This window comes from Podarcis gaigeae (genome assembly GCF_964106915.1).
Source record: "Podarcis gaigeae genome assembly, chromosome: 3".
In the NCBI taxonomy this organism is placed as follows: domain Eukaryota; kingdom Metazoa; phylum Chordata; class Lepidosauria; order Squamata; family Lacertidae; genus Podarcis; species Podarcis gaigeae.
Window position 1 is genome coordinate 47,056,648 of NC_139680.1, and position 25,948 is coordinate 47,082,595.

The 25,948-nt window shown below is 41.5% G+C and overlaps 1 protein-coding gene across 2 annotated transcripts in view; it reads right to left on the reverse strand.

The window, feature by feature from the left end:
* Positions 1-3,189: 3,189 nt before the first annotated feature.
* The window catches only part of SIM1 (SIM bHLH transcription factor 1), a 63,579-nt gene continuing 40,820 nt past the window's right edge, over positions 3,190-25,948 (reverse strand). For both annotated transcript variants that reach the window (XM_083731190.1, XM_083731191.1), the window contains 3 exons: positions 22,153-22,318; positions 11,484-11,889; positions 3,190-9,487 (listed from right to left, as the gene is read on the reverse strand). In XM_083731190.1, coding sequence (XP_083587316.1) covers positions 8,748-9,487; positions 11,484-11,889; positions 22,153-22,318 — 1,312 coding nt within the window. In that variant the 3' untranslated portion in view covers positions 3,190-8,747. The remainder of the gene's footprint in view (positions 9,488-11,483; positions 11,890-22,152; positions 22,319-25,948) is intronic.

Below are 25,948 nucleotides of genomic sequence, written 5' to 3' on the forward strand. Positions count from 1 at the left end.
AGTAGATAAATAGGTACCACTCTGGTGGGAAGGTAAACGGCGTTTCTGTGCGTTGCTCTTGTTCGCCAGAAGCAGCTTAGTTATGTGGACCACATGATCCGGAAGCTGTACGCTGGCTCCCTCGGCCAGTAAAGCGAAATGAGCGCTGCAACTCCAGAGTCGGTCACGACTGGACCTAATGGTCAGGGGTCCCTTTACCTTTAAGGAATTTTTATTTTTATTTTGTTTAAACATAAGCAAGTCATCCACATCAATAACCAAAACAGAAATTTGTCTGTCCGGAAGTTTCAGGAAATTGCTTTTAGCAAGCAAAATTCCTTCCTTCCCCACCCACCATTCATTTCCCTGACTCTGGCATGTTACAAATTGTAATTTTTCACTAAATGCTTCATTTGCAGGAAAGGTACTGGGTGTTCTGTTTAAAACACAAGCCCTCTCTCATACATTGCCTATCATTAAATGAACTAGCAACAATTGCAGCACATCTTACCAACGTGGTAGTCTAAGATTTAATTCCAAAACAAAGTTCTGCATTATGCAAGTTTTGGGGGGTGTCCAATAAAAATAGATATTGGTGCCTGGCAGCAACCAAACATCTTGTGATAGATCATGATGCCTTTGAAAACATCTTCCATGACCAAATGAGTACAAGACTTTTCCCTTCATCTTGTGCTTTACGCTTTTCTTAAGAATATTGATGCCATTATGTTGGTACACAGCTTCTTTCCTTTTAGATGAGGGCCACAGACACATTTCTTTCAGCCATGAGGAGAATTCTTGGGTGGAATGATATAAACGCATGCCATTCCTCAACAGCTAGAGGTCATGCAGCTAAATGGATGACAGAGCATGAGCTGTAAACTAGGAAGTCCTGTGTATGAATCTCTCCTCAAGTTATGAGATACTTAATAGCATTACTGTGCAATCCTGTACATATTTCTGGAGAAGTACATCCCATTGAGTTTAATGAAGCTATGGAATTTCAGCCATATGCAGCTCACTTGCATCTAGCTACTGTAACTGGAATCTGGAAGGATAATAACAATACTACCTTACAGGGGTTTTATAAGGATCTGTACACACTGAACGCCATATAAATGCTAAGAGTTTTTAATAAGTTACACCGGTTAATTTTGCAAAGCCAGCTGCATGGTCTGAATATGGTCAGCTTGCAGTTGTGCTCAGGGACTCTTTCCAAAAACAGTTTATTTTGAATTTTGTAGCCCTCAATGAATCAGTTCCCCTTTCATTCAAAAATTTACCCCCAGTTTCATTTCAGAAGCAACCTTAATGCAGTAACTGCACTTTATCTGCAGTTATATCACAGGCTTTTGATTCTTACTTGAAACAGTTCAGCTGAGGAAGGATTTGAACAAGTGCTTATTTATTTTCTTTTAACTCCCACCCCCTTTAGATGGTTGTTGGATGTTTCCACATCTGCTTGTCTTTTTGGTTGCTGTCTGTGTTTTGAAGAAACATCCAATATTTTTTCAAAGATCTCATTACATTTTGTATGTTTCAAAGGAAGGTTGTTGCTGTTGTTTTACTTTACTTTTTTATATTTTGTGAACAGCTTTGAGGTTTTTTAACCATCAAGCGCTGTGTAAATTTTAATAAAGAAATAAGCCTTTTCTTAGAGAACCACCCTTTTAAAATACAAAAGTCAATTAATGCCTATGCTACAGGCAATTACAACTCTACAGTACACATATTTAGTGCAGTCACACTTTACCTTTTAAAATGTATACTTTAGAGGGATACATCCAGCATAATGCAGCCGGATGTCCCTTTGCATAACAGGGCTTCTCCTTCCTCTTCTCCCACCTGCAATTCCAAAATCTGCTCTGGGGGTGGGATTTGGGGACTCTCTGGAGCATCTGCAGATTTGGGGCTAATGGAAGAATAAGAAAAACTGAAGGTCTCATTGTGCAAATGGACACATGTTGCACAATTAGACGGACATCACTGGATCTTGCACAATATATCTTAGGTGCTCGCCTAAAAATGTAATCAGTATGGTGACCCTAAATGATACTGAGTGCATCAGATCTCTCACACTCTGTTTGTACAGCTTCTAAAGTAAGTGGTATTTGCCTATTTCCAAATGAACCTTGAAGACACTATATTTTTTATTTAAAAAAATTAAGGAGATTTGGAAGCAGGAAAACACACTAAAGAAAGCTACCGGAAATCCTCAGAAGAAGCTGAGAATGGTTTCCTGATGGGGCAACTGCATTTTGCCAAGATACATTTTTAAGTTAACTTTGGAGTAAGCTCAAGTCAAGCTGCCATATGGAATTACTCCATGCCGCAAAGCTGGCCCAGGAACAAATATTATTTAAAATATATATTCTGTATGAATTCCTCCAACGGTGATATGTTTGCATTACTCCCACATGCTATCAGTTTCCAACAGTAAACATCATTCATATTTATTCATAATGGAGAATCATGAAATAACGGAGTTGTACTTGTGATTGGTTATTTTGACAACACTACAAAGCAGAACCATATTAAGTTATTTGCCTCAAAGCTTGCTGGCACCTGCAGTTTAGCATATTTACTACCATACTTTGGAAGATTGATCACAGGAAGCCAAGCTATCCCCTTTTAAAAAAATCAGAATCAGCTGTTTTTCTTCAAGCAGTCTGTCTGATCATCGCCTTCAGGATAACCGAGATGTTTCTTTTGTGCTAAATGCATTTATACATTTGGAGTCCTAGTAGCCTTAGGCATCCCCAGTTGCCACTAAGATAACAACCCTCCTTTCAACTTTATCAGTAATAAACAAGTTAGGAAACAAACTGACTCTCACCCTTGCTTCCCAGGTGTGGGCTGCCACCAAAGTTGTGGTGGCAGCTCAAAGTAGACTCTCTTAACTGTAGAGACTTCTTTGGAGTGGGCTCTCAGTTAGATAACAATGGTATTGCTTCAGAAATATTTTCCCCAACAGCCTCAGGTCTAAATTAAAATCTGTGTGAACTGGGTTGTCTTAAGTTCTCATGCAGCATAATCATAACTGTGGCCTGGGCAGATATCATATTGTAAACTAATACTGGGCACACAGTTACCTAGTTTAGATATGACAGAAGGTGAGTGAGATGCTGCACAGGTAAGTATCGTTTGCCTTTGTGCAAAGGATAAGAGTTTAACTGCAAAAAAATCAAGAAACCAGACGGAGACTACATATTGGTAGCTGTATTTTTTAAAGAAAAATTTCTTCACATAATAAATACATCTTATACACATTGACTTCAAATTTACTTCAGAAATCTATTTACAATATAAATAATTATAAATGGAAACAATTTTCAAGATATTGGTGACATAGCTAAGTTGGGTTTCCTACGTTACATTCCAAAGGAGAACTTCAAATTACAGATGTTATGCTACAATGTCACTAGAACATGAACATTGCAAGTCGTGGTGTTTGTGATGTTGGCAACTTTGCACTTTTGCCATACCAGCGAGTAATCCTTTCGGCCTTCCTGATCCTAAACACATTTTCTTCAGTTTTACAATTTGCTCTGAAGTGCTCCGCAGAGCTTCCCCATTCACTTCAATGGAGGACGCCTACATTCCTTTACATGCATAGAGCAGCCCATTCCATTGAGCTATCGGAAATGCCTGTGAGCGCAAAAGGAGCTCAGTATGTGCCTTAGAGTGCTGGATATGGGATAAAAGACCTTTTGATTTTGGTGGAACTCCAAGTAAATATGCTTATAGTAATCACCTTATTCACTGAACCTGAGCATGCTTATTTGGAATTGATTTCTTTTAGAATAAATGGGACCTGCTTTTAAGTCAGTGGGTAGAATCCGGCTGGTCCTCCTGTTGCTGTTGCTCCAACAGAAGGCATCCACTACTGGAATAGGAGGAGGGGAGGGTTTTTTGCTGATGTCCCCTCCACCCTGCAGTCCCCACAGAAATCTGTTTACCATTAGCAGACCCCTCCCTGATGAATACAAAGCCCATGCCCTTGCGCCAATGGAATACCACCCAATTGGTTTAGAAACAGGGTGTCTGCATATCCGTGAAAAAACAAAGCAAAATGCATCGTTATCTTAGAAGTGCTCTTGGATGCAGTTATGTTTGACCTTTAAAAAATCCCTTTAAGGAGAAATAAGACCATATCAATACTTAACAGAAAATAGTTGTGCATATTAATTTCTCTTTTCTTCTTAAAGTAAAACACTGTTCTTTCATAATAAGCTTATGTAATTGCTTGGTTTTAAGAACACTTTTTTTCATTTGAAAAGTAAGCCACATGCATTAAAAATAAATAAGAGTTTGTTTTTATAAATAGCTTAAATGACTACAATAATAATTGAGCATATTTGTTTTCGCTGTTAAAAAGAGAGGTTAGTAGCAGTGACTAGAACTGGACACTTCGATTTTTCAGCCCAATCGTGGCCAAGCTGGGTGCAATTAAGAGTATGATTTCAGTGGCTTAAGTGCACCTAACTTGGCTAGGACAAGACACTTTGGCTTGGACTGTAACATGTTCCATTCACAGAACAGGACTCTCCTGCCTTCTCCTTCCCTCTGAAGCCCTCACCCCCTCAACACACATACATACATACAAACAAACAAACAAAAAATGGGTTCAGAATAGAAGAGCACATGACTAGGCAACTGCAGCAGAAAGGGTGGCTACCAAAACTGCGTTAGCAAAGGCATCTAATGCTCATTCTGCCACCTTCTGAATTCCAAGTCTTTGTCTTTAATGCCAGCTTTACTGTTTCCTACCATGAAGAGTGCCACAACTCATAAATGAGCCATCTTTCAGCAGCAGGTATATTCTTCCCATCTGAAGCCAAGATTAAACCACAAGACTTTTCTGTCTTTGAAGTGAGCATCAGTTGTCCTTAGCTTGTCCTACGGTAGTCTCCATAATAAATACACAATATTGTTTTATTATGCAAAATAAAAATGCATTGCAGTACCTATTCTGCAAAAACAGCAAAAGCTTCTGAATTTCTCTATCAAAATATTTAATTTTCTGTTGAGGCACATTCTGGAGGTAACAGTCAACCATAAATAAAAGAACAGCCTCAGATAGATGGCAGTTTATGCTATTTTGATGGGAATGAGTAGCCTTGCTGTTTTACTTGCATTGTTTCCAGATTCTTGGAAAGATCAGAGGAAAGCCATGTGACGAAATAAGAAAACTTTTAAATGCATAAACAAATAAAGTAATATAATTCCTATCAGAATCACCCAGGCCAGTCTGTGGTTTTCCTGGGAGCAGATCATTCTACAGAAGGCAACTGCACCAAAACTATACAGCAAACATGAAAGTTAGAGGAAACTGACTGCATATAAGCTCAAAATCAACAGAAAGGCTGTATTTTGGATTTCGTGCTTTAATTTTAAGTGCATTTTAGCTCTGGGGATAGATTCCAGGTTTTGGCAGATACATGAAAGAATGTTCAAACTGTGATGAAAAAGACTTGAGTTTCAGTGAAAAGAAAGCAAGTGTCCAATTAGCAAAAGAAAGCAAATAACCATTTAGTTGTTGTTTTAAAACAAAAACAAAACAAAAAAAATCAAGCACCCCCAGGAAGTCTTCCAGATGAGGAAGAACATCACGTCAACATGCATTTTGCAGTATTTGTTAAGCACTCCAAAATCGTAGCACACGTTTCAACTGATTTGGAGCATTGAATCTTAAACCCAATACCCACCTTTTGGGTGTATTAATGTACCATTTTGCAATATTAATTGGGGGTGGGGGCATTAAAGCTCTGAAAATAAGACCAATTGCATTTATGCACAAGACAGCCTAGTCCTTCAATCCTCTCCTATCCTTTTTTTAAAATATGCTGTACAACAGCATGTAATTTTTATTTAAAATTTGATAGAACACATAACCATTTAAAATTAACAGGTGGCCGTTGTCATAACCAGGCAGAGGCATTGCATAAGCACTTCATTGTGAAGAGATCTAGCTGAGGCTCAAGCATATGGACTTTCTAACTTAAACAGCTGCACCAAATGGATTACCTTTCAGGTCTTAAACAGACTCTAGAGTGCACTATCGGACTCTGACAACTCTTGTTGGGATCCATAGAATCTCAGCTTTCTTTTTTTCTTTTTATACAGCACACTGCTACCATAACCCTAAATGAATCTACACTGAAAGAGGAGAGTGGGTAGAAGGTAGATTTAGACTGCAGCAACATACTCTTCAGACATTTGGACAGAATGTGCAGACACTGTAAAACCTTCCACCCAGAGCATACACATGGATGCATCATGTAAGATCTAACCCAGCACAACCATGTTTGCCAGTGGCACTTCTTCATAGTGATTTATGTAAGCAGTATGTGGGTGGGGGGAATGGGCTGCCAGACTCATACTGTGATCATCAAAGGCTGTATTCAGTAACATGGTTGTATCACATTAGGCATCACTTCTTCCACATGGCTGGAAGGGATACATAGAATCATAGAGTTGTAGGGACCTTGAGAGTCATCTAGTCCAATTCTTTGCAATGCAGGAATCTCAACTACATTATGTGGAGCGTTTTAGGGGTTCTGGAGTCTGGGCTCGGCACCTGTCACAGGGATTTCAAAGCTAGTCAGAAGCATAGAGGATACTGCATGATGCAGAATATCATAAACACAGTCCAATCCAAAGCATCATTACTGCAGTGCCGTTGTGAGTGGATTTCACACTTTCGGCTATGAGGAAAGGCTTACAAACATCAGGGCATCATATGCTAAAGACCCAGCATACTTCCAGACTATCACAATTTTTGAGTGGGATTCAAATACATCCTGGAAAATTCATCTTGCAAAACACACTCCCCCCAAAGATCAGACATTTTCCAATAAGGAAAGTGATAGGGGCATGTAGTGGAAAGTGAGGGGTAACACTTCCTTGATGCAGTGCCGTCCTACCACCCCACAGACAAAGCAAGATAAATGCTCATTAAATAGCCAGCATGGACTAATCTCTCTGGAAGATGCCTCAGAAACCAGGTGGCAGTAATTCACAAAGCTTCCTGATGTCACAGCAAAGTTGTGGTTGATAATTTTAAACATTAGGAATAATTGAATCAATACCAGGTCTCATGATTAGCCCACTTGCTTGACCAACTCTGCATGTGACAGAGGAGGCATTATACTTCCCCGCATGCCAAAAATGGTTGCCGGAAAATGAATTTCTCTTTGTGTTGATACTTGTACGATAGCAAAACATTTTCACGGCAACCATTGGGGCCTCTGCATAAACCCCAATCATTCCCAAAGAGCTCTTATGGGACCACTGAAAGTTGCACTTCACTGGCCTGTTTCATATCATCCCTGCCAGCTTTGATGCATTTTCAGAATTTTCTGAAACTGGGCAAGCCAACCATTCTCCACAGTTTTGCTGAATTTCCCTTCCTTTTCCCCCACCTCCGAGTTGTGTTTCTGTTTTTCTGACACACCTGTGTTTCTGACCCTCAGCCTCTCTAACATCACTTATGTTGGACTTTCCCACAATCCCTTCTATTTTTTTAGCACAGGTAGGATGAGCCTTTGGCCCTTCAGATGTAGCTGAACTACAGCTCCCATCAGCCCCAGGAAGCCTGGCCAACGGCTAGTGATTATGCAAGTTGCACTTCAGCATCTTTTTGGAGGGCCAAATGTTCCCCACGTCTATTTTAGCAAATCAGGAAGTTCTCTCTCCACACACAACTCAGTTATTCTTAGACCGAGGACAGGGCATGCCAAGTTGTGGGAAATTGTGTTTGAATGCTCTTCCTTTTCGTGCTTAACTTCCACTATGCTCTATCTTCTACTATACTCCTTCCCAGAATGTAACCATTTCCCACAAAGTGATCACAATCTGATAGTCTCCTCTCCTGCATAACTATGCAGTTTCCAGAAGATTGAAGGGACCCATGCGCAGCAGCACTCAACGTCCTGACATTGCACAGGGGCCCCTTCTGAACATTGAGACCCCCCTGCCACTTAAAAAAAATGATTGGGGACCCCATGGTGCCCCAGGCCCCAGGAGTCAATGGCCTTGGCAGTTACATCTCTTCTGCTACTCCAAACTAGGATAAGAATGGCTCACCGCCCTTCTGTCTCTCCCTTGTTACATGACCTCAGCAAGCAGTTCTCTTCCTGTCTGTGTTTGTTGTCCAGCAAGTCATCTTCCAGGTCAAATACCCATATAATAGCCAACACCCTATCAAAGAACCACACCGGCCCTCTAACTTTTATCTAGCCATTCTTTGCAGTCACTGGAGAAGCAGGACCAGTATAAATATGAAACTGCGCAGATAGCTTTGCTTTAAAATGGGGGGGGGGCTGCATTTCACTTTCTTTTTCATGGAAAGAGTGCATAGCAGTTTTTGTCTTATGAGGGTGTGGCAGGTAGCCAGAGGCTTAGAAATTCAGTCGCTCTCTCTACATCCTCATACATTTCCACACAATGAAAAATCTGCCCCCTTGATGTACCCCAGAAGCTCCCAGCATAGCTCTCCACTACCACAATGTAGCATCAGCTTTGTGATTCAACTGACTACTGTAACCTTAACTGAGACCAGTGCATTTTCAACAGTAACTTAGATAAAGCAACACTTCCCCAGTACCTTACAAGTATTCTCTCTAGTGCATTGTAGTTTTATCAAATGCCAGCAACAGCAAGGGTATCAAAACATGTGTGCCTGCTGTTACTACTGCAAAGATATTTTCCTAGCACAAACTTTTTTTAAAAAGAAGAGAAATGAAAAAGGGGTTGGGAAACACCTATCAGCTTCCATTGGTTATTATAACAGATGTCCCCTTATGTCCCTGTGCTGGATCTTGCTGCATCCGTAGGTGAGACGTCACATCAAAGTGTGACCCATTGCAACCCAAAGAATAGTTCCTGATGGTTTCGCTGTCGTAAAGGTGCTCCAGAGCATATCCTGTTAGCGTGTATGCATGCTTATCAAAGTACTGCCGATGGGAATTGTAATAGTTTGGGGATTCTGCTGAGTTATCCCCTGGAGTTTGATGAGGCGACACTTCTGACTGAAGGCAGTCCTTAGCCAGTATCAAACTGGATTTAGAAATTCGGTCAGAATTGGGGCTGCTTATTCTAGACAATGCCGTGGGGCTGTTGTCATAGTCATTGTCATGGGGGCTCATCATCTTCCCATCTTGTTGCTGTGTGTGTTCGCAGGGAGATGTGTTGGTGACACTAGGGACCCTGCAGGCATCTCCTCTCAACTGTTGTTGCTGGTGGTGATGGTAGCTTGCAAAGCAAACAGAGTGCTTTTTCCCTGCTCCGTTAATGGAAACCAGCTGATCGGGAGTCGACTTCCGCAACTGCAGCCTGTTTTCTTCTTCTTTAATCATTTGCTGAGTCGCTCTTATGAGAGTCTCGATTTTGCTGGGCTCGTGTGGGCTGCCCTGATACTGCTCAGAGTGGTATCGGTCACCTGATTCACTAGCAGAACCAGGGTCTGGGGAACTGACAACACTTTCTTCATCCCAGTGCCCTCTTCCTAGAAAGTGGGGTAAAACAAAGGAGAGATGCAATCAGCAACGGGCTGTACACAGTCAGAGAACAGCAAAACATTCAGACCTTATGCACGTCCAGTGGGAATATAACTCTTATAACAACTACAAGTCTTCTGCAACCATGAAATGGTGAAATTAAGCCTCCCCACCACCTGTTTCTTTGACCTTGTGACCAGTTCACAACACTGAAGTATCAGCAGAAGGGCACAACTGACAGAACTCCCCTGTCATGATCCAAGTCAGCCTTTGCCAGCCTAGATCTTCTTAGGCTCTAGCAACCTTCAATCCCAGACAGTATGACCAGTGGTCAGGGATTATGGAATTTGTAGTTCAAAACATCACACCAAGTTGGGGAATTCTGGTTTAGACTCTAGGGCAGTGGTGGGGTACCTGCAGCTAATGGGTCACTCTAGGCGCACCAAATCAGCTGCCCAATTTGTCCCACAAAGTGATTTTTGGCTGGCCATGCCCGCCTATCACACATGCCTGACATCAGGTGTGAAACAGGTAAAGCCACAGCTGCCAAAGAACAACAAAAAACGCACAGTTTAGAGTGGACTCCTCATCATTCTTTTGTTATAGGCTTCTTGGTAGTGGCGCCCTCCCTGTGGAACACCCTCCCTTCAGATGTCAAGGAGATAAAGAATTACACAACTTTTAGAAGACATCTGAAGGGTTGGAATTGGAAGGCTTTATTATTATTATAATTGGCTTGCATTCAGCACTATTTAAATTTTGCACTAAATACAAGTCCCATTGCTTTCTGCAAAGATCGGATTCACCTGATGCCATATTATGGTATTAAATGATTGACAGGGGATGCCCCCACTTGTCAAATATGGTCAATGAGTGTAAAACTTCATTCTTGATAGAAAAAATATTCCCTAATTTTAAAGATGCTTGACACTTCAATCATGGTCACACTTTTGGAAGTCCTTCTGTGCAAGCAGAATTAACTTACAAGTAGCCATATAATTTGTTGGTGTTAAATGTGTTCTGTTGTATTTCAAACTTTTTTTTATTAATTGTATTTTATAATGCTGTTTTAAATGTTGCAAGCCACCTTGAATCCCAACTTGGGGGAAATGTGGGCCATAAATACATTACAATAATTATAATGCAGAATAATAACAATTGACTGGCTGAAATGGCCCTTTTAAAAATCTGTGTCTGTCTGTCTGTCTGTTTCTCTGTCTCTGTCTCTGTCTCTGTCTCTGTCTCTCTCTCTCTCTCACTCACACACACACACACACACACACAAACACACACACCAGTGCCCTGAATTGATGGGTAAAATCAATTTTTCCAAATATAATGTATTTTGTTTGTCATTCTCACTAATATCTAGTTTCCAAGAGTCTTCTTTTTTTGTGAGATTATGAGGGTGAGCAGTGAGTTTGTTTGGGCTCTGGGTGAGAGCCAGGAGGCTGAGAGGGAGGTGTATTAGACAGAGAAGATGTTGATTTTGGTCTGTATTTATTCACAATTTGCATTAATGTATTATTTGTTTATGGAACTGTATTTTTGCAACATTTGATTGTTGTTTAAGTTGCCTGTTGCTGCTACTTTAGTTTTCTATACACAATTTAGAATTATTTTTATATATTAAGTGGTACAGAAATTAATTATTTTTACACACACTTTCCCTTAATATATGCATTTTTGTAACCACTGGTTGGTTGGAGAACTGCATTGCAAAATTTGGATAAGTGTGAATTTTGAAGGATGGCTGTGCTTTGGTGCTCACACAGTTTTGGAATGTCTGAATTGGATAGATTCACCTTTAAATGTGACCCAAATTGAAATTCTCCCCCATCCCTACTTCCAGGTAAGGTGCTAGTCAACAAACAGACCACAGATATCTCCTAACTCCATTGTTAGGTCCATAAATGGTCAACTTGAGACCATTCAAGGCAGGCCTTTCAATTCCTGGCTCAATGTTGCTACCACAACCTGCCTTCCAGTACATTTACCACTTACCGTGAATTCGGTGTATGGAAGTTATATGAGGCATGCTGTTTTCATAGGCTTCTCTGCTCTCAGGAGAAGATTTGGTTAAGGGAAGGCCAGATCGGGAACCCCACCACGCTTCCCTCCCAGACTGTGGTGTGCCAAGGAAGTATCGGCCAGCCTCACACCTGCTGCCTTCACAGGCCTGAGTGTGGAAGTGTCTGTCATCAGCCAACCTGGAATGGTCAAGTGCAAAACCATAGCAGAGAGCACTGCGGTCTGAGTATTGTCTATAGGCACAGGAGACATCGTGATGCTGAGAGTTTGGCCTTTCAATGGGATCCATCAATTGTGGAGAGGCAGTGTCGGTCAGTGGGCTACCACCCCACTGGCTTTCATGGTCTGATTCAGATCTTTCTGTATGAAATCCAGAATACTGCAATACAAAGAAAAAGGGAAAAGAAGACATTAACGGTGGGATATGGTCTAAGAAGCAATTTGATTTACTGACAACTCGGAACCCAATTCACAAAAGAGAGGAGTTAGAACTGAAGAAGGACTAAGACAAGTTGCATCCATAACTAGGCTGTGAATCAGAATGCCTGCTTTCTCACTGCTACATAGCACTACAAAGCTTTCTGCATTGAAACTAGTGCTATTTTTCAAGAAAAAGAGGGGCCATAACTCATCAGGAACACCTCCCTTGTTCTCTTATAATACCAATGACACCCACCTGAGAAGTGCTGGAACTGAGTTCCAGTGAGTTCCAGCTGGAAAAAACCCTGATTGGAATCATAAATGTAAAAGCTATAGAAGTCAAATGGGACTGTTTTTTGTCTATTCAGCCACAATCCCAATGGCCAAAATCCTTTTAAGACTCCATGAAGAGGCATCAGACCCACTGCCACCTCTAGCCCTCTCCATATAATCCCATGTTATGCAAGAGCTTTTCACAATAGTGCTCTGTTGTGTCTAGTGATACTGCTGTAACAACAACACCCACTCACTCTGCTTTATGGGCTTACTGTGACAATATGATGTTTCACTTAAACTCCACAAGCTAAGAAGTTTCCTTCTTAGTTTGATCTCCACCCTTATTACTTAATTGCTGGCTCTCAGGTTTAAAAGTGGCAAATGAAGACACCCAAGTGCTTATAGAGGCCAAATGACTGTTTGGGCAGTCATTTCCCCCTCCTCACCTGCAAACACTTGTTTCTAAGTTCGTTGCTTTCCTAGAATCCACAGCCATGTACTTAAAAGGCTCTTAAGCAAAAGTTTTTTAGGAATCACTGCTGCAATTCTATGTATGTTTACTGAAACACATGTTCAACTTAGTTCAACAGTAGTATTCATGGCACTTCTAGACTGTCACTATTTTCTGGTGGAATTCAATCACATATTCAGGTTGTGAAGTTAGTTAGTTAGTTAGTTAGTTAGTTAGTTAGTTAGTTAGTTAGTTTTTAACATTTGCTTCTGGTGTACAAGTATCTCAGGTAAATAATGCTAAAGTCTTCCATAACAAACCCACTTTCCAAAATATAATACTTTTTGCAATAAGGAGAGTGATAGGAAAATGCACCGGAAAGTATGAGATAACAATTGCTTTGATGCACCTTAATTTCACCTCCCCACAAACAAATAAGAAGAAGGTGGAGGTATATTTGGGGGCAGGAAACCAAATTAAGTTCTCATGAAGAAGAAATGAAATTAAAAGAGAGGGGGAGAAATATGAGGCCAAAATAGAAGCATGCTCTTGACCAATTCCAACCATATTTGGAAGTGGTTTCTTCTCATTTTCCTCCTGTCAACTCTTCTACAGCTGTTAACATGACTTGTTTAGTCAAATTACAAGATAAAACTTGGGACAAACACTAAGAGCTTATTTGGCCTGGAGTCGCTCCTGAAATCAGTCACCACTTTCCAGAACTAAAAGGACTACTGGCAGTAAAGGAGCACCAGAGAGTTCATATGATCTATTTCTGACCATCTCCAGTCAGCCCAGTTCTTCCTGTTGTACTGATAGCTTCCAATGGGAGGGACTGGCAGTTCCTGGAACAAGAGTTGACATCAAGTGTGCTTATCCAGTGTGCCAGCAGAATGACAAGAGATGGGGGAGTGAGCATTGACCAAGGATGGCATTACTAGAGGCACCCATAGTGCTTCATATTAGGGACAGCTTGCATTGTGTTTTTGCCCTGTTGCTTAAGCACACGAAAGTTGCAATAATAGTACTGTTTAAGTATAATGCAAGCTGTACTTCACCAGCCTCAATCTCATGTTTAAATAAGTGTGCTTTACCCACATTTATTTTGGGCGAAAGCCATGGGGTACAATCTGGAATATGTTCTGATCTGAATCAGGGGTGGCGGCGACTAGATCCACAAATATTATTGAAAAGCTTTGAAAGTACTCAGTTATTGGAGGTTCTGCCCCCTCCCCAGCAGAAGCCTACCCCCCGCAATGTCCTATTTACGGGGTATTTTTACCCCTCATTTTCTCAGTAAAGTTCAACAACTTTGGCTGCCCCCACCCTCCACCAATCCTGGCTACGCCCATGGCCCAGAAATGTAATTTGAGCAAACGTAAGTGTTTTAGAATCACCAGTGTTCTTTTATATTTCATTTGTTTTTATATTTATTTTTTATTGGTGTTTTAAAATAAATATTACAGACTGTATTCCGTAAGCTGCTTAGAGATCTTTTGTTCTAGTAAGCAGTATATAAATCTTGTATAATAATGATGTCAATCCCTGGCATTAAGAACAGGTTCTGTAACTGAGCGCCCTGGCTCAAATTAAGTTATGCATTATAGCATATATATGTATATATATCAGGTTCTTTATATATCACCCTGGCAAGGTGGCTACAAAAAATCCCCATGCAGTGAAAGGGCAGATCATGTGAGTCGACTCTAAGTGGTTTCTGGACAGCAGCCAAAAGGAGGTAAAGTTTTTCATGGTCTCTCTTTTTACCTAAGCTTTATATAAATACTGAGACAAAATAGGAAAATCAATACATTTTACGAGAGTCTAGCTCCCGACTCCCTCCTTTTCTTGTTGAAAGAGCTGCAAAGCTTACATTTTCAGGCTCTTACAACGTAAGCTGCTTCAGGGGAACAGATCGGCTTACCAGTTACAAAGCTGTAAAACACTTAGGTTAAGAAGAGAGGCTGAGAAAACTGAGAATGCACGCGGTAGATTTCAGGGGAACTTAAGCATGCATCAGTATGCGCCGGGTTGTAACTTTATTAAGCTGCTAAGCGCTAGCACATTCTTGCCGGCTGGCTTGGGGCAACAGCACACAAACCCTTCCCATCAGACCTTGATAGGTCTCAGTGCCAGTCTGGCCAAGGACAACAGAACCAGGCTTCCCACCCAAAGTCAAATGCGTGCTACAACCTATGTGACTCTTATTTCAATTCCTGGGCAACACAACTGCTCTTACAAAGGAGGAGGGAGAGAAAAGCCTTCTCAATAAAGTCTCCTTTGCTATCAAAGGTTTCTGCAGGACTGGCCATTTGCAACTTTCTTCTTAATTTGTGCCTGAAACTTGAGGGGGAATCACAGATGCAGTCTGCACTGTGCTGAGAACATATGCATGCTTTAAAATCACTTTTATCTTGCTTTTTACTAATGTAACTCTGAAATCTTACGTATGTTCATTTTGCATTCACTGTTATAGGCAGAACAGATGGCAAAAGGCTTAGATTAAAGTAACACAGCACAACCATTAAACTAACCTCTGCTGCTAGTGAGTCAATGCCAGTTTGGGGGTTACTTTTAGCGATAGAAAATGGAGATATTCTCCCTTGTGTTTTTCAGAGTTGGAAAATATTTGTATGGGTCTATTGGTATGAAGTCTGGTGGGCTGAATGTGTTGAGTGGTATCTTATGGCAACTTTGCCTTAGTGGGAACTGGATTATCACTAATCTGACCCCCACATACACACACACCACCCAAGTACTGCAGCTACCCTGCCATGTCATATCTTATTCCTTTCTACTCTTTGTTCCCCAGACTTTGGAAGTGTATTTTGGAGAGTGGTGGTGGTGGGATTGGCAAAAACAAAACAAAACAAACAAACAAACAAACAACAGATATCCTAACTTATGTAAGAAGCCCTTTCTGCAAAGCCGCCATTGGATCCAACCCATTATTTATACAGTCCTTTTTAATCAACGAAACAGAAGTTTCTAAATGAAAGTAACAGGCTGCAGTATGAGATGGTTAGCTTTTGGAGGAGATATCAATATTCATCACATGAAAGCTTAGCAATATTTCATTGACACTCATCAGCCAAGGCTATTACAGTAAATAAGTTTGGAGTTAAACAGCTGCAAATAACATTCCAATCAGTGGCTTAAACACAATTCTCCAACAGCGCTAAAAAATGAATTGCAGAAGAACCCCTGAAAGGTCAAACCAGATGCTGACCAAGTGTTTCCATTATAGAAAGAGTACTTTTCATTATACGGCCATTATAAGGAAAGATTACATTCAGATTATCATTATCAATAATACCTCTTGTCGATCGATTTTATTGCATTAGCCATGTGGCCATAGCATTATATACATAGAAATAACAACATAAAATGGGGGTGGGGAGATAAAAGTGGATGTCGTCCTGGGCGAATACTTTGAAAAAATGGGGATAACAAAAGTAACAAGGGATTTAAAACATCGAGTGACAGAGAATACAAAAACAGATACCTCTAGTCAATTTCTGCTGTACTGTGAATAGGTGTGTGTCAATCTGTACTTATTCTGTTGTTTATTGCTGTAGATCATAGCATAGGTAAGAAAATTGACATAACTCTAATGTGACATGGTGAACTCTGGTGACTTTGGTACAAGTTTGATCTCAAAACATGCCCTGAGGGCATTCAGGAAACCCCCTGAGTTCCTCACACTTTGCATAAAGGTCAGCACACGTACATTTAGTTGCCAGTACATACAGTCTATTCTAGGGTTACCAGATTTTTTTCAATAAATACGGGGACAATTTTCAACTTCAATGGATTTTGTATGGGGACTGATGTGTAAATCCAGGGACTATCCCTGGGAAACGGGGACATCTGGTAACCTTTATTCACGACCTGATAATTTGATAATTTGAAGACAGTGAGCAGACAAAAGACAATCAGTTCAGTCATACCCCACCAGGATGATTTCCTTTCAAACACTTAATCTGCAATATGGACCAGGTGAAGCTGGGCAGGAGCTCTGGGGAAAAGGCAGTAGAACTATTGGAAATTGTTGAAATTGCTCATCTCAAGGCCTTCCTCTCTTTTCTGTTGGAACACCTTGACCAAAATGGTATAAATCCCCCAGGTTTCAAAAAGTCAGCTGGCTCTCCTAGCTCCAGTGAGTACCTTCAATCAGTGTTCACAAGGAAGGAACACACACACTCTTAAGGACAGGTATGCTATTCCTCCCCCTCCTCTGCATTTATTAATTTACTATTAGCGTGAGTCTTGCTGGCAAAATTGTCATGCTTACTTCTGGAGGCTTTTGAGAATAGGTAGGGATTCTTCCATTCTTTAGATTAAGGTATGTAGGTATGGTAGGATTTGCTGCCTGCTTAAATTGAAATTTTACTGTCTGAAACAGCATTGATGTATTCTATCACTTTCATTTCATATAATAAACCAATCACATCTACCTCTCCAACTCTACTCTCTGCACCAACACTTAGTACCTGCCATCTGAGACAGCCGCCTTACTCACCTTAATGGAAGAGCTAGCCCTGCCCACTGACCTTCATAATACTCTCTGCTCACTACCTGCTCACACCTCATATGTTCAGTTTTTCCTCATCATTTAATCTACTAGAGTTCAAAACCATGCAGGCAGCCTCCATTAAGCAGAGAAGCTCTCTTCTGCAGGAGAGCTGCAAGGATATGATGGAATTTCCTCCATATGTCCTAATCACTAACACACACACACACACACACACACACACACCACATTTGTTTGTATGTATGTATATATATATATATATATATATATATATATATATGCTTTCGTAGATTTTCACGGGTACAGGAATGCAGGTTTTGGTGTCCTCGGGTGTCTTCCCGTGTAAAAGTTGGGGTGTCTAGGCGACGTTTCGACAAGGTCTCACTCGTCATCTTCAGGCTGGTGCTTTCGGCTTCTTGTTACTGGAACAGAGCGGGATCTCAATGTTTGAGTTCCTATAAATACTGTAGAGGGGGTGTGGTGTCTAGCCTCCAATGTTCTGGGCAGAGAGGAAGTTCCCAGGCTAGTGTGCCTTTTCTTCTTTTGTTCCTTAATTACTTGAGAGATACCTTGAGTGATTTCTTGAGTGATATCCTGAGTACCACTTAGGTGGGTCATTAGGTGTGGATTAGTTGCTAAAGTCTTTGTGTCTTGACCTCTTGAACTTTGTGAAGAGTTTTCCTGAGAAGATGGTTGTATTGCACTTAGTTGTGCTTTGGCTTGGCTTCGTGTATAGGGGCGAGCTGTGGTTTTGTGGCTTGTGTCAGCCAGATCTGTGTAGGGATTGCAGGGGGGTGCAGCATCCGGAGGTGCCACCATGGACTGGCTACTGGATGGTGTCAGTAATTCATCTGTGGAGAGGGTCTGGGTTTGGGTCTGGTGTGGTTGATTGGTGTTGGCGTTCTGTGTGCCTCTGGATCTGGTGTCAGTTTTTGTGGGGAGGGCTAATTTCCAGATGTCTGGCAAGCGGGATGTGTCGTCACGCTTGTTCATGTTGTGAGGGTGTTTCTCTATCTCGATGGCTTCCATGATTATTCTCTTGTGGTGATGTTCCGTGTTAAAGAGCAATTTGGAATCTGCAAAATTAATTTCGTGTCCTGTTTCTTTCATGTGTTGGAAAAGAGAGGAAGTTTTTTCTTCTTTTTTGACGGCATTCTTGTGTTCTGCGATACGTGCATTTATTCGTCTGTTTGTTTGTCCAATGTACGTGGCTGGGCAGACTTTGCAGGGTATTTCATAGATCCCTTGGTTTTCCAACTGGATTTTATCCTTGGGGTTTCTGAGGATATTGGCTATTTTTTGGTTGGTGCAAAAGGCTGTTTTGATATTGTGTTTATGGAGGATTTTGCTAATTTTATCTGTAGTGCCCTTGATATAAGGAAGGAGGGCCATGCCATTGTTTTCTTCTGTGTCTTGGTTTTTGGGGGGTGTTTCCTTTTGGATTAGCTTCGTAATCCTGTTTTGCTGGTATCCATTGGCAATTAACACATTTGAGAGATTCTGTAACTCAGTTGTCAAGTGGTCTTTGTCAGCCAGGCGTTTGGTTCTGGAGATGAGAGTCTTGGCTACGGAGTTTATTTGTGCAGGGTGGTGGTGTGATTGTGCATGTAAGTAGCGGTTGGTGTGTGTTTTTTTCTGGTAGATAGTGTGTCCTAGGGAGCCATCAGGTTTTTTGTAGATTAGGACGTCAAGGAAGGGAAGTTGGTTGTTGGCTTCTATTTCCATAGTGAATTGTATTTTGGGGTGTAAGTTGTTGAGATGTGTGAGGAAGCTATCCAGTTTTTCCTTCCCGTGTGGCCAAATTACAAAGGTGTCGTCAACATATCTGAGCCAAAGTTTGGGTTTGTGTTCTGACTTGTCTAAAGCATTGGTTTCAAAGTGTTCCATGTACAGGTTTGCGATGACCGGTGAGAGGGGTGATCCCATAGGTGCTCCTTCTATCTGTTTGTATCTTTGTCCATTGTGGATGAAGTACGTGTTGGTTAGGCAGTGGTTGGTCAGGTCCAAGATGTATTCGGGGGGATTGTATTTGTTTTGAATAGCTGTCAAGGCTTCATTAATGGGCACTTGTGTGAAGAGAGATACAACATCGAAGCTCACAAGTAGGTCATTAGGATGTAGGTTTTGCTTCTTTATTGTTTCTATGAACTGGAAGGAGTTTGGTACGTGTGAAGAGATGGATTCTGCTTAGGGCTGAAGTTGCTTGGCGAGAAATTTAGCGAGATTTTGTAGAGGTGAGCCTATGGAGCTGACTATTGGTCTGAGTGGTGTTCCTTCTTTGTGTATCTTGGGGAGGCCGTAGAGTTTGGGGCATCTGGATGATTTTTCTCTGGGGATGATTCTTAGCTGGATTTCTTCACTGATAGGAGAGGCTTTTATTTTGGATTTGGTGGTTTTTTTCCAGATAGGTGGTGGGATCTGTTTTTATAGGTTTGTAGGCAGGATCTTGGAGTAGCTTTGATAGTTTTGCTTGGTAGTCCGATGTGTTCATCACCACTGTGGCATTACCTTTGTCTGCTGGGAGAATGATTATGTTGTTGTCTTTCCTCAGGTTGGTGAGTGCTTTCTGTTCTTCTTTGTGTAAATTGCTTCTGGGTGGTTTGCTGGAGCAGAGGATGTTGGTGACTTCAAGTCTGATTTTATTGGCTTCATCTGGGTTGAATTTGGTTAGGCTAGCTTCGACTCCGCATATGATGTTTTCCGTGGGGATGCGTCTCGGGGCGACTGCAAAGTTGAAACCTTTGGAGAGTACTTTGGTTTCAGTTGTGGTGAGGATCCTGTCTGATATGTTATGTACTGTTTGTTTCATGGGTTGCTGTGGAGGGTGGCCGGGCTTCTGGCGTTTCTCTAGTTTGTGGAGTTTGTTGGTGTGTGTGTCTGTCTTATGTGAGGTCTCCGTTTCAGCTCTCCAGACGGCTAGTTGTTTGCATTTGTCCCAGAGTGCAGGGTGGATTTTGTTACAGAGTTTGAGGTGAAGAGTGAGTAGATCTTTGTTGGTTTGGTCTAGTAGGTATCTTTTCTTGTGTAGTTCGTTTCTGATTAGGGATAGTTCAGTTCGTTTCAGGATCCTTTCGGTGGCTGGGGTTTTAGAATGGAATTTAAGTTGGAAGCATGTGGGAATTAATTTGTTGTCTCGGCAGTTGCGTAGGAACAAGAGATCACATAAGATGGTGGCTCTTCGGACTTCTAGTTTCTCGTAGGTTCTTGTCAGCTGGAAGGTTTCCTCCCCGTAGAGGTAAGATATTTGCTTTCGTAGATTTTCACGGGTACAGGAATGCAGGTTTTGGTGTCCTCGGGTGTCTTCCAGAAAAAAACACACACCAACCGCTACTTACATGCACAATCACACCACCACCCTGCACAAATAAACTCCGTAGCCAAGACTCTCATCTCCAGAACCAAACGCCTGGCTGACAAAGACCACTTGACAACTGAGTTACAGAATCTCTCAAATGTGTTAATTGCCAATGGATACCAGCAAAACAGGATTACGAAGCTAATCCAAAAGGAAACACCCCCCAAAAACCAAGACACAGAAGAAAACAATGGCATGGCCCTCCTTCCTTATATCAAGGGCACTACAGATAAAATTAGCAAAATCCTCCATAAACACAATATCAAAACAGCCTTTTGCACCAACCAAAAAATAGCCAATATCCTCAGAAACCCCAAGGATAAAATCCAGTTGGAAAACCAAGGGATCTATGAAATACCCTGCAAAGTCTGCCCAGCCACGTACATTGGACAAACAAACAGACGAATAAATGCACGTATCGCAGAACACAAGAATGCCGTCAAAAAAGAAGAAAAAACTTCCTCTCTTTTCCAACACATGAAAGAAACAGGACACGAAATTAATTTTGCAGATTCCAAATTGCTCTTTAACACGGAACATCACCACAAGAGAATAATCATGGAAGCCATCGAGATAGAGAAACACCCTCACAACATGAACAAGCGTGACGACACATCCCGCTTGCCAGACATCTGGAAATTAGCCCTCCCCACAAAAACTGACACCAGATCCAGAGGCACACAGAACGCCAACACCAATCAACCACACCAGACCCAAACCCAGACCCTCTCCACAGATGAATTACTGACACCATCCAGTAGCCAGTCCATGGTGGCACCTCCGGATGCTGCACCCCCCTGCAATCCCTACACAGATCTGGCTGACACAAGCCACAAAACCACAGCTCGCCCCTATACACGAAGCCAAGCCAAAGCACAACTAAGTGCAATACAACCATCTTCTCAGGAAAACTCTTCACAAAGTTCAAGAGGTCAAGACACAAAGACTTTAGCAACTAATCCACACCTAATGACCCACCTAAGTGGTACTCAGGATATCACTCAAGAAATCACTCAAGGTATCTCTCAAGTAATTAAGGAACAAAAGAAGAAAAGGCACACTAGCCTGGGAACTTCCTCTCTGCCCAGAACATTGGAGGCTAGACACCACACCCCCTCTACAGTATTTATAGGAACTCAAACATTGAGATCCCGCTCTGTTCCAGTAACAAGAAGCCGAAAGCACCAGCCTGAAGATGACGAGTGAGACCTCGTCGAAACGTCGCCTAGACACCCCAACTTTTACACGGGAAGACACCCGAGGACACCAAAACCTGCATATATATATATATATATATATGGTTTACAAAGTAAGATTAGCAGATGGGGACACCAAGAAAATATTTTCAGTTGTGGCCCCAGAGTTAGAAAATTTATTTCCCACATGAACATAGAATATATGTTGCAGGGGAAGCTGCCTTGCTCCAAATCAGACCTGTTGATCTAGTTAGCTCGATACTATCTACACTCAACTGGCAATGGATCTCCAGAGCTTCAGATGGGGTCTCTCCAAGACATGGGAGCATAGGAAACTCCCTTATATGGAGTTAGACCTTTAAAACATATGAAGCACAACCATAATAATGAAAAAATCATGTTGTTCATACCTGTGGATATGGAGATGTCCTAGATTTTGACTTTGTGCTCGGCAGACGTGACTTGCTTCCTTTTCTGTTGTCAGTGATGGTTGGTGTTGAGTTTGCATATGGGAATGATGGCTTTGTTGCTGAAACTTGATCCAATGAGAGCTGTAGTCCTTTATATTCTGTATCCCTGGATAAAAGGAATAAGGTGAAATTAATACCATCCAAGACAACTTGGGGTTAACTTGTATAGCTTTCATTTTATGCAGTGTCTTGATCCCTTTTGTAAGAAATCATCCCATAAAATATACATACCTGTAGGAAATGTGAGTCTCTTTCCAGACTACAGAAGAAAAGTGGAAAGGGGAGGCAGTGGCTCAGGAATAAATAAAATAGAGAATAGCAAAGGTACACATCAAACAGTCTTCCCTGGACAAGAGAATGCTCCACATGAGCAGTGGAGACTGTCCATTCATACAGAGCATTCTTCAAATGTAGTGATGAGCATAGTTAAATTTCATGCCCAGTGCTCCATATGTCAATAAGGAGTCACTGAATGCAGATGGCACAACAAAGAGCATCAAGCATTAATGAAGGCAATAAATAGATACAATTGAAACCATCCATTGGAAGGAAAGATTTATAACAGTACATAGTCACAAAATGGTCTAAGACGACAAAGAGTACACAATCACTAAGAATATATCCAAATTTCTGAGGCTTTTCAAAGGACAAACAAGAGGATTCATTTATTATAATCTACACATGAGACCTGGGGGGGGAAATCCCTTAAAAAACTAGAAGTGTTGAAGTTTGCTCCAAATTTTGCTCTAGTTAACTAAATCCACCTGAAGTGTTTGTGGTGCAGGCCACTATATATATTAAAATGACAGCAGTGTGGGTCTCAATATAGACAATCCACATTTGATGGATAACTCATTAGTTTAGAGTTAATTCATTACATAACTTTAAACAAGCCAAGAAGAGTGGCTCATTAACTGGAACTGGGCAAAGCCAGACCTCCTGTATAAAAGTGACAGGTCTAGTCTATATTATACCACATGCAAAAATATTTATAACTGGGAATACACGGAGCACTATAAACTATTGTGGTGGTTTGAAAAGTTGGCTTGTCTAGAGATTGACAGATGAGGTACAATCAATCTGAATATACAAATGCTTCTGGTCATTTGTCAGGTTTCTGCCTTGTGTCCGTTGGTGTTTATTTCAATGGAATGGGTGTCGAGACATAATGGAGGTTTTGTACAATGGCCTGGCTTACCTTCATAACCTACATTAAGAACATAGGACAAGCCCTGGTGGGATCCTGCTTTCCTAAAGTAGTCAACCAGATGCTTAAAGGAAGTCCAAATGCAGGACCCAAGGCCAACAGGCCTCTTTCTCAGAGACTGATCAAAGGCATGGTGCCTCTGATTCTGGAGGTGGTAGTAGCCATTGATAGTCTTATCCTCCATTAATTTGTCTAATCCCCTTCTAAAGGGGTGGGAACCAACCATCACCACTTCTTACAGCAGCAAATTCTATAGCCTCACTGTAGCTTCACATGCAGCAGAATTAATGAGTTGAGTTTGGAAGAGGTTGAATGGACTCGACTACTTCAGGAGGGGCAAAACCTTTCTGAATGTCACTTTTCTACTGCACAGCAGTCTGGCAAATGTTACACCTGGAAAAAGAGGCTCTTGTTCTGCCAACTCAAGTTCCTTCACCCTGGAGCCACCCAGTTAGAGAAATTGAACTGTGGGCTCTAGGAGGAATAAATCACTGTGCTTAAGAAATAGGTTGATCTCAGGAGAGAAGCTGAGTTATTGTACTAATCACTGCAGATCCCCCCCCCCCCCGCCGCCTTTTTATGTATTTTACTGCCGTTCCATAAACACAGACACTGCAGGCTGGCGACTGAATTTACACCAAAAGCAAAAAAAGGACCGTTTAACTTGCTGTCTCTGCCCAATCAGCTAGCAAAAACCCTGGCAGGAAGTGACAATAACAAAAGCCAATACTGTCGTGACAAACTGAAAATTTAAACACATAAAGGCTAATTAAAAAGGTAAAGGGACCCCTGACCATTAGGTCCAGTTGTGACCGACTCTGGGGTTGCGGCACTCATCTCACTTTAAAGGCCAATTATAAAGCTACATATACATGGGAAGAGGCATAAGCAATGTGAAAACACACATAGAAAGAGATGCTCTTTTTCGAAAGTGAGAGGGTAGATAGGTGAGATGCTGCAAGCTGCAGTGATTTCAGCCTTCGCTTCTTCAGAAAAGAGATTTGCAAGTCCAACTGATGTTCTATAGAACTGTAGAGTTGGAAGGGACACTGAGGCTCATCTAGGCCACCCCTCTGCAATCCAGGATTATGCAGCTGTCCCATACGAGGATCAAACTTGCAGCCTTGGCATTATCAGCACCATGCTGTAACCAGCTGAGCTATCCAAGCAAATCAGAAGTAGTAGGTACTTATTTAGGCCATTTCTATACCACATAATATCTAAGAATAATGTGGTGTGCAGGAAATGAAAAGCAACAGTAGTTACAAATACATTATGGAAACCCATTAATATAAATTATTCAAAAACATAGACCAATATCAAATCCTTCTCCTTCTGACACATCTCCCTGCTCAAGAGCCTCCTGGCTCTCAACTAGGGTCCAAGCAATTTCACAGATCTCTCTCCCCCCCCCCCCCGATCTCCCAATAAAGAAGATTCCTGGCAGCAGCTTACATTACCCTACTCTCTCAATCTAGGCTCCTTGTATGGGCAAGCACCAAGGTACATGAAGCATACCAAAGGACACTTCAGACAGATCACAAAGGCATTTAAATGTTAGCCAACTTTTTGTACCACAAAACCCCTCAACATCACCCTGAATTGGCACCCAAGTTATAAAGAGGGAAACTTGATTCAATGTTTCAGATGAAACAATACCCTTTTAACTTGGTGTAATCCTGCCAAGGGTGCCAGCTCTTGGGGGCCAAGGCATTGTGCCGCCCCCTTTTTTAAGGGACCAGGCTTCCTCAAGGTTCAGAAGGCCCCCATGCGACATCACACACAGGCTCCCTCAATCCTTCGGAGAAGGTGGTGCCCCAGAATCCTGCAATGTTAACACTGGGCAAGCTAGCGTGTTGGTTGTTTTTTTATATATAGCATAATTTCCCATTACTTTAAATTCATAGGTGCTTTTTAGCAGCATGTCTGCAGAGAATACACTGAAAGCCTATTAGATGAGAGATAAAACAGCCAATTTCAACACCTCCCATCTTCCCTTTAAGAATCCATCTTCCCAAAGCCAACCTTTACATTTCTACTTTAATATCCAAGCATTTATGCATAAACAGTATCTCTTATTTGTATTAATAGCACAGAAATGTAAATCCTCACACACCAGTAGGAGAGCATCCCCCATCACATGCAAAGTTAATAGGGACCCCCAGCTGTTTCCCAGACTAGACATTTTCACCTCAATCTTCAAGGCAATCTTTTTTACATGTTGGGAGGGGGGACCATTAATATGAGTGCTGTTGGATTGAGCATCACAAGATCCGAGTTCAATTTCTCATTCTGTTACAATAAGAATCTCAAATGATCTTGGGCTAGTCATTCTGTATGAGATTTTTGGAAGCACTTGACATGGAGCTAACCTGGGCTCCCATCACAGCTGATAGTTAAACCTTCCAGTGGAGATTTCACCATTGGCCTTGATGCAAAGAGAATCAAGAGATGGTATTGTTACAATGGGCTTTTTATTTCATGGAGGATGTGAGCTGGTTTGGAAGCGTCAGCAAAGAAGCAGCATAG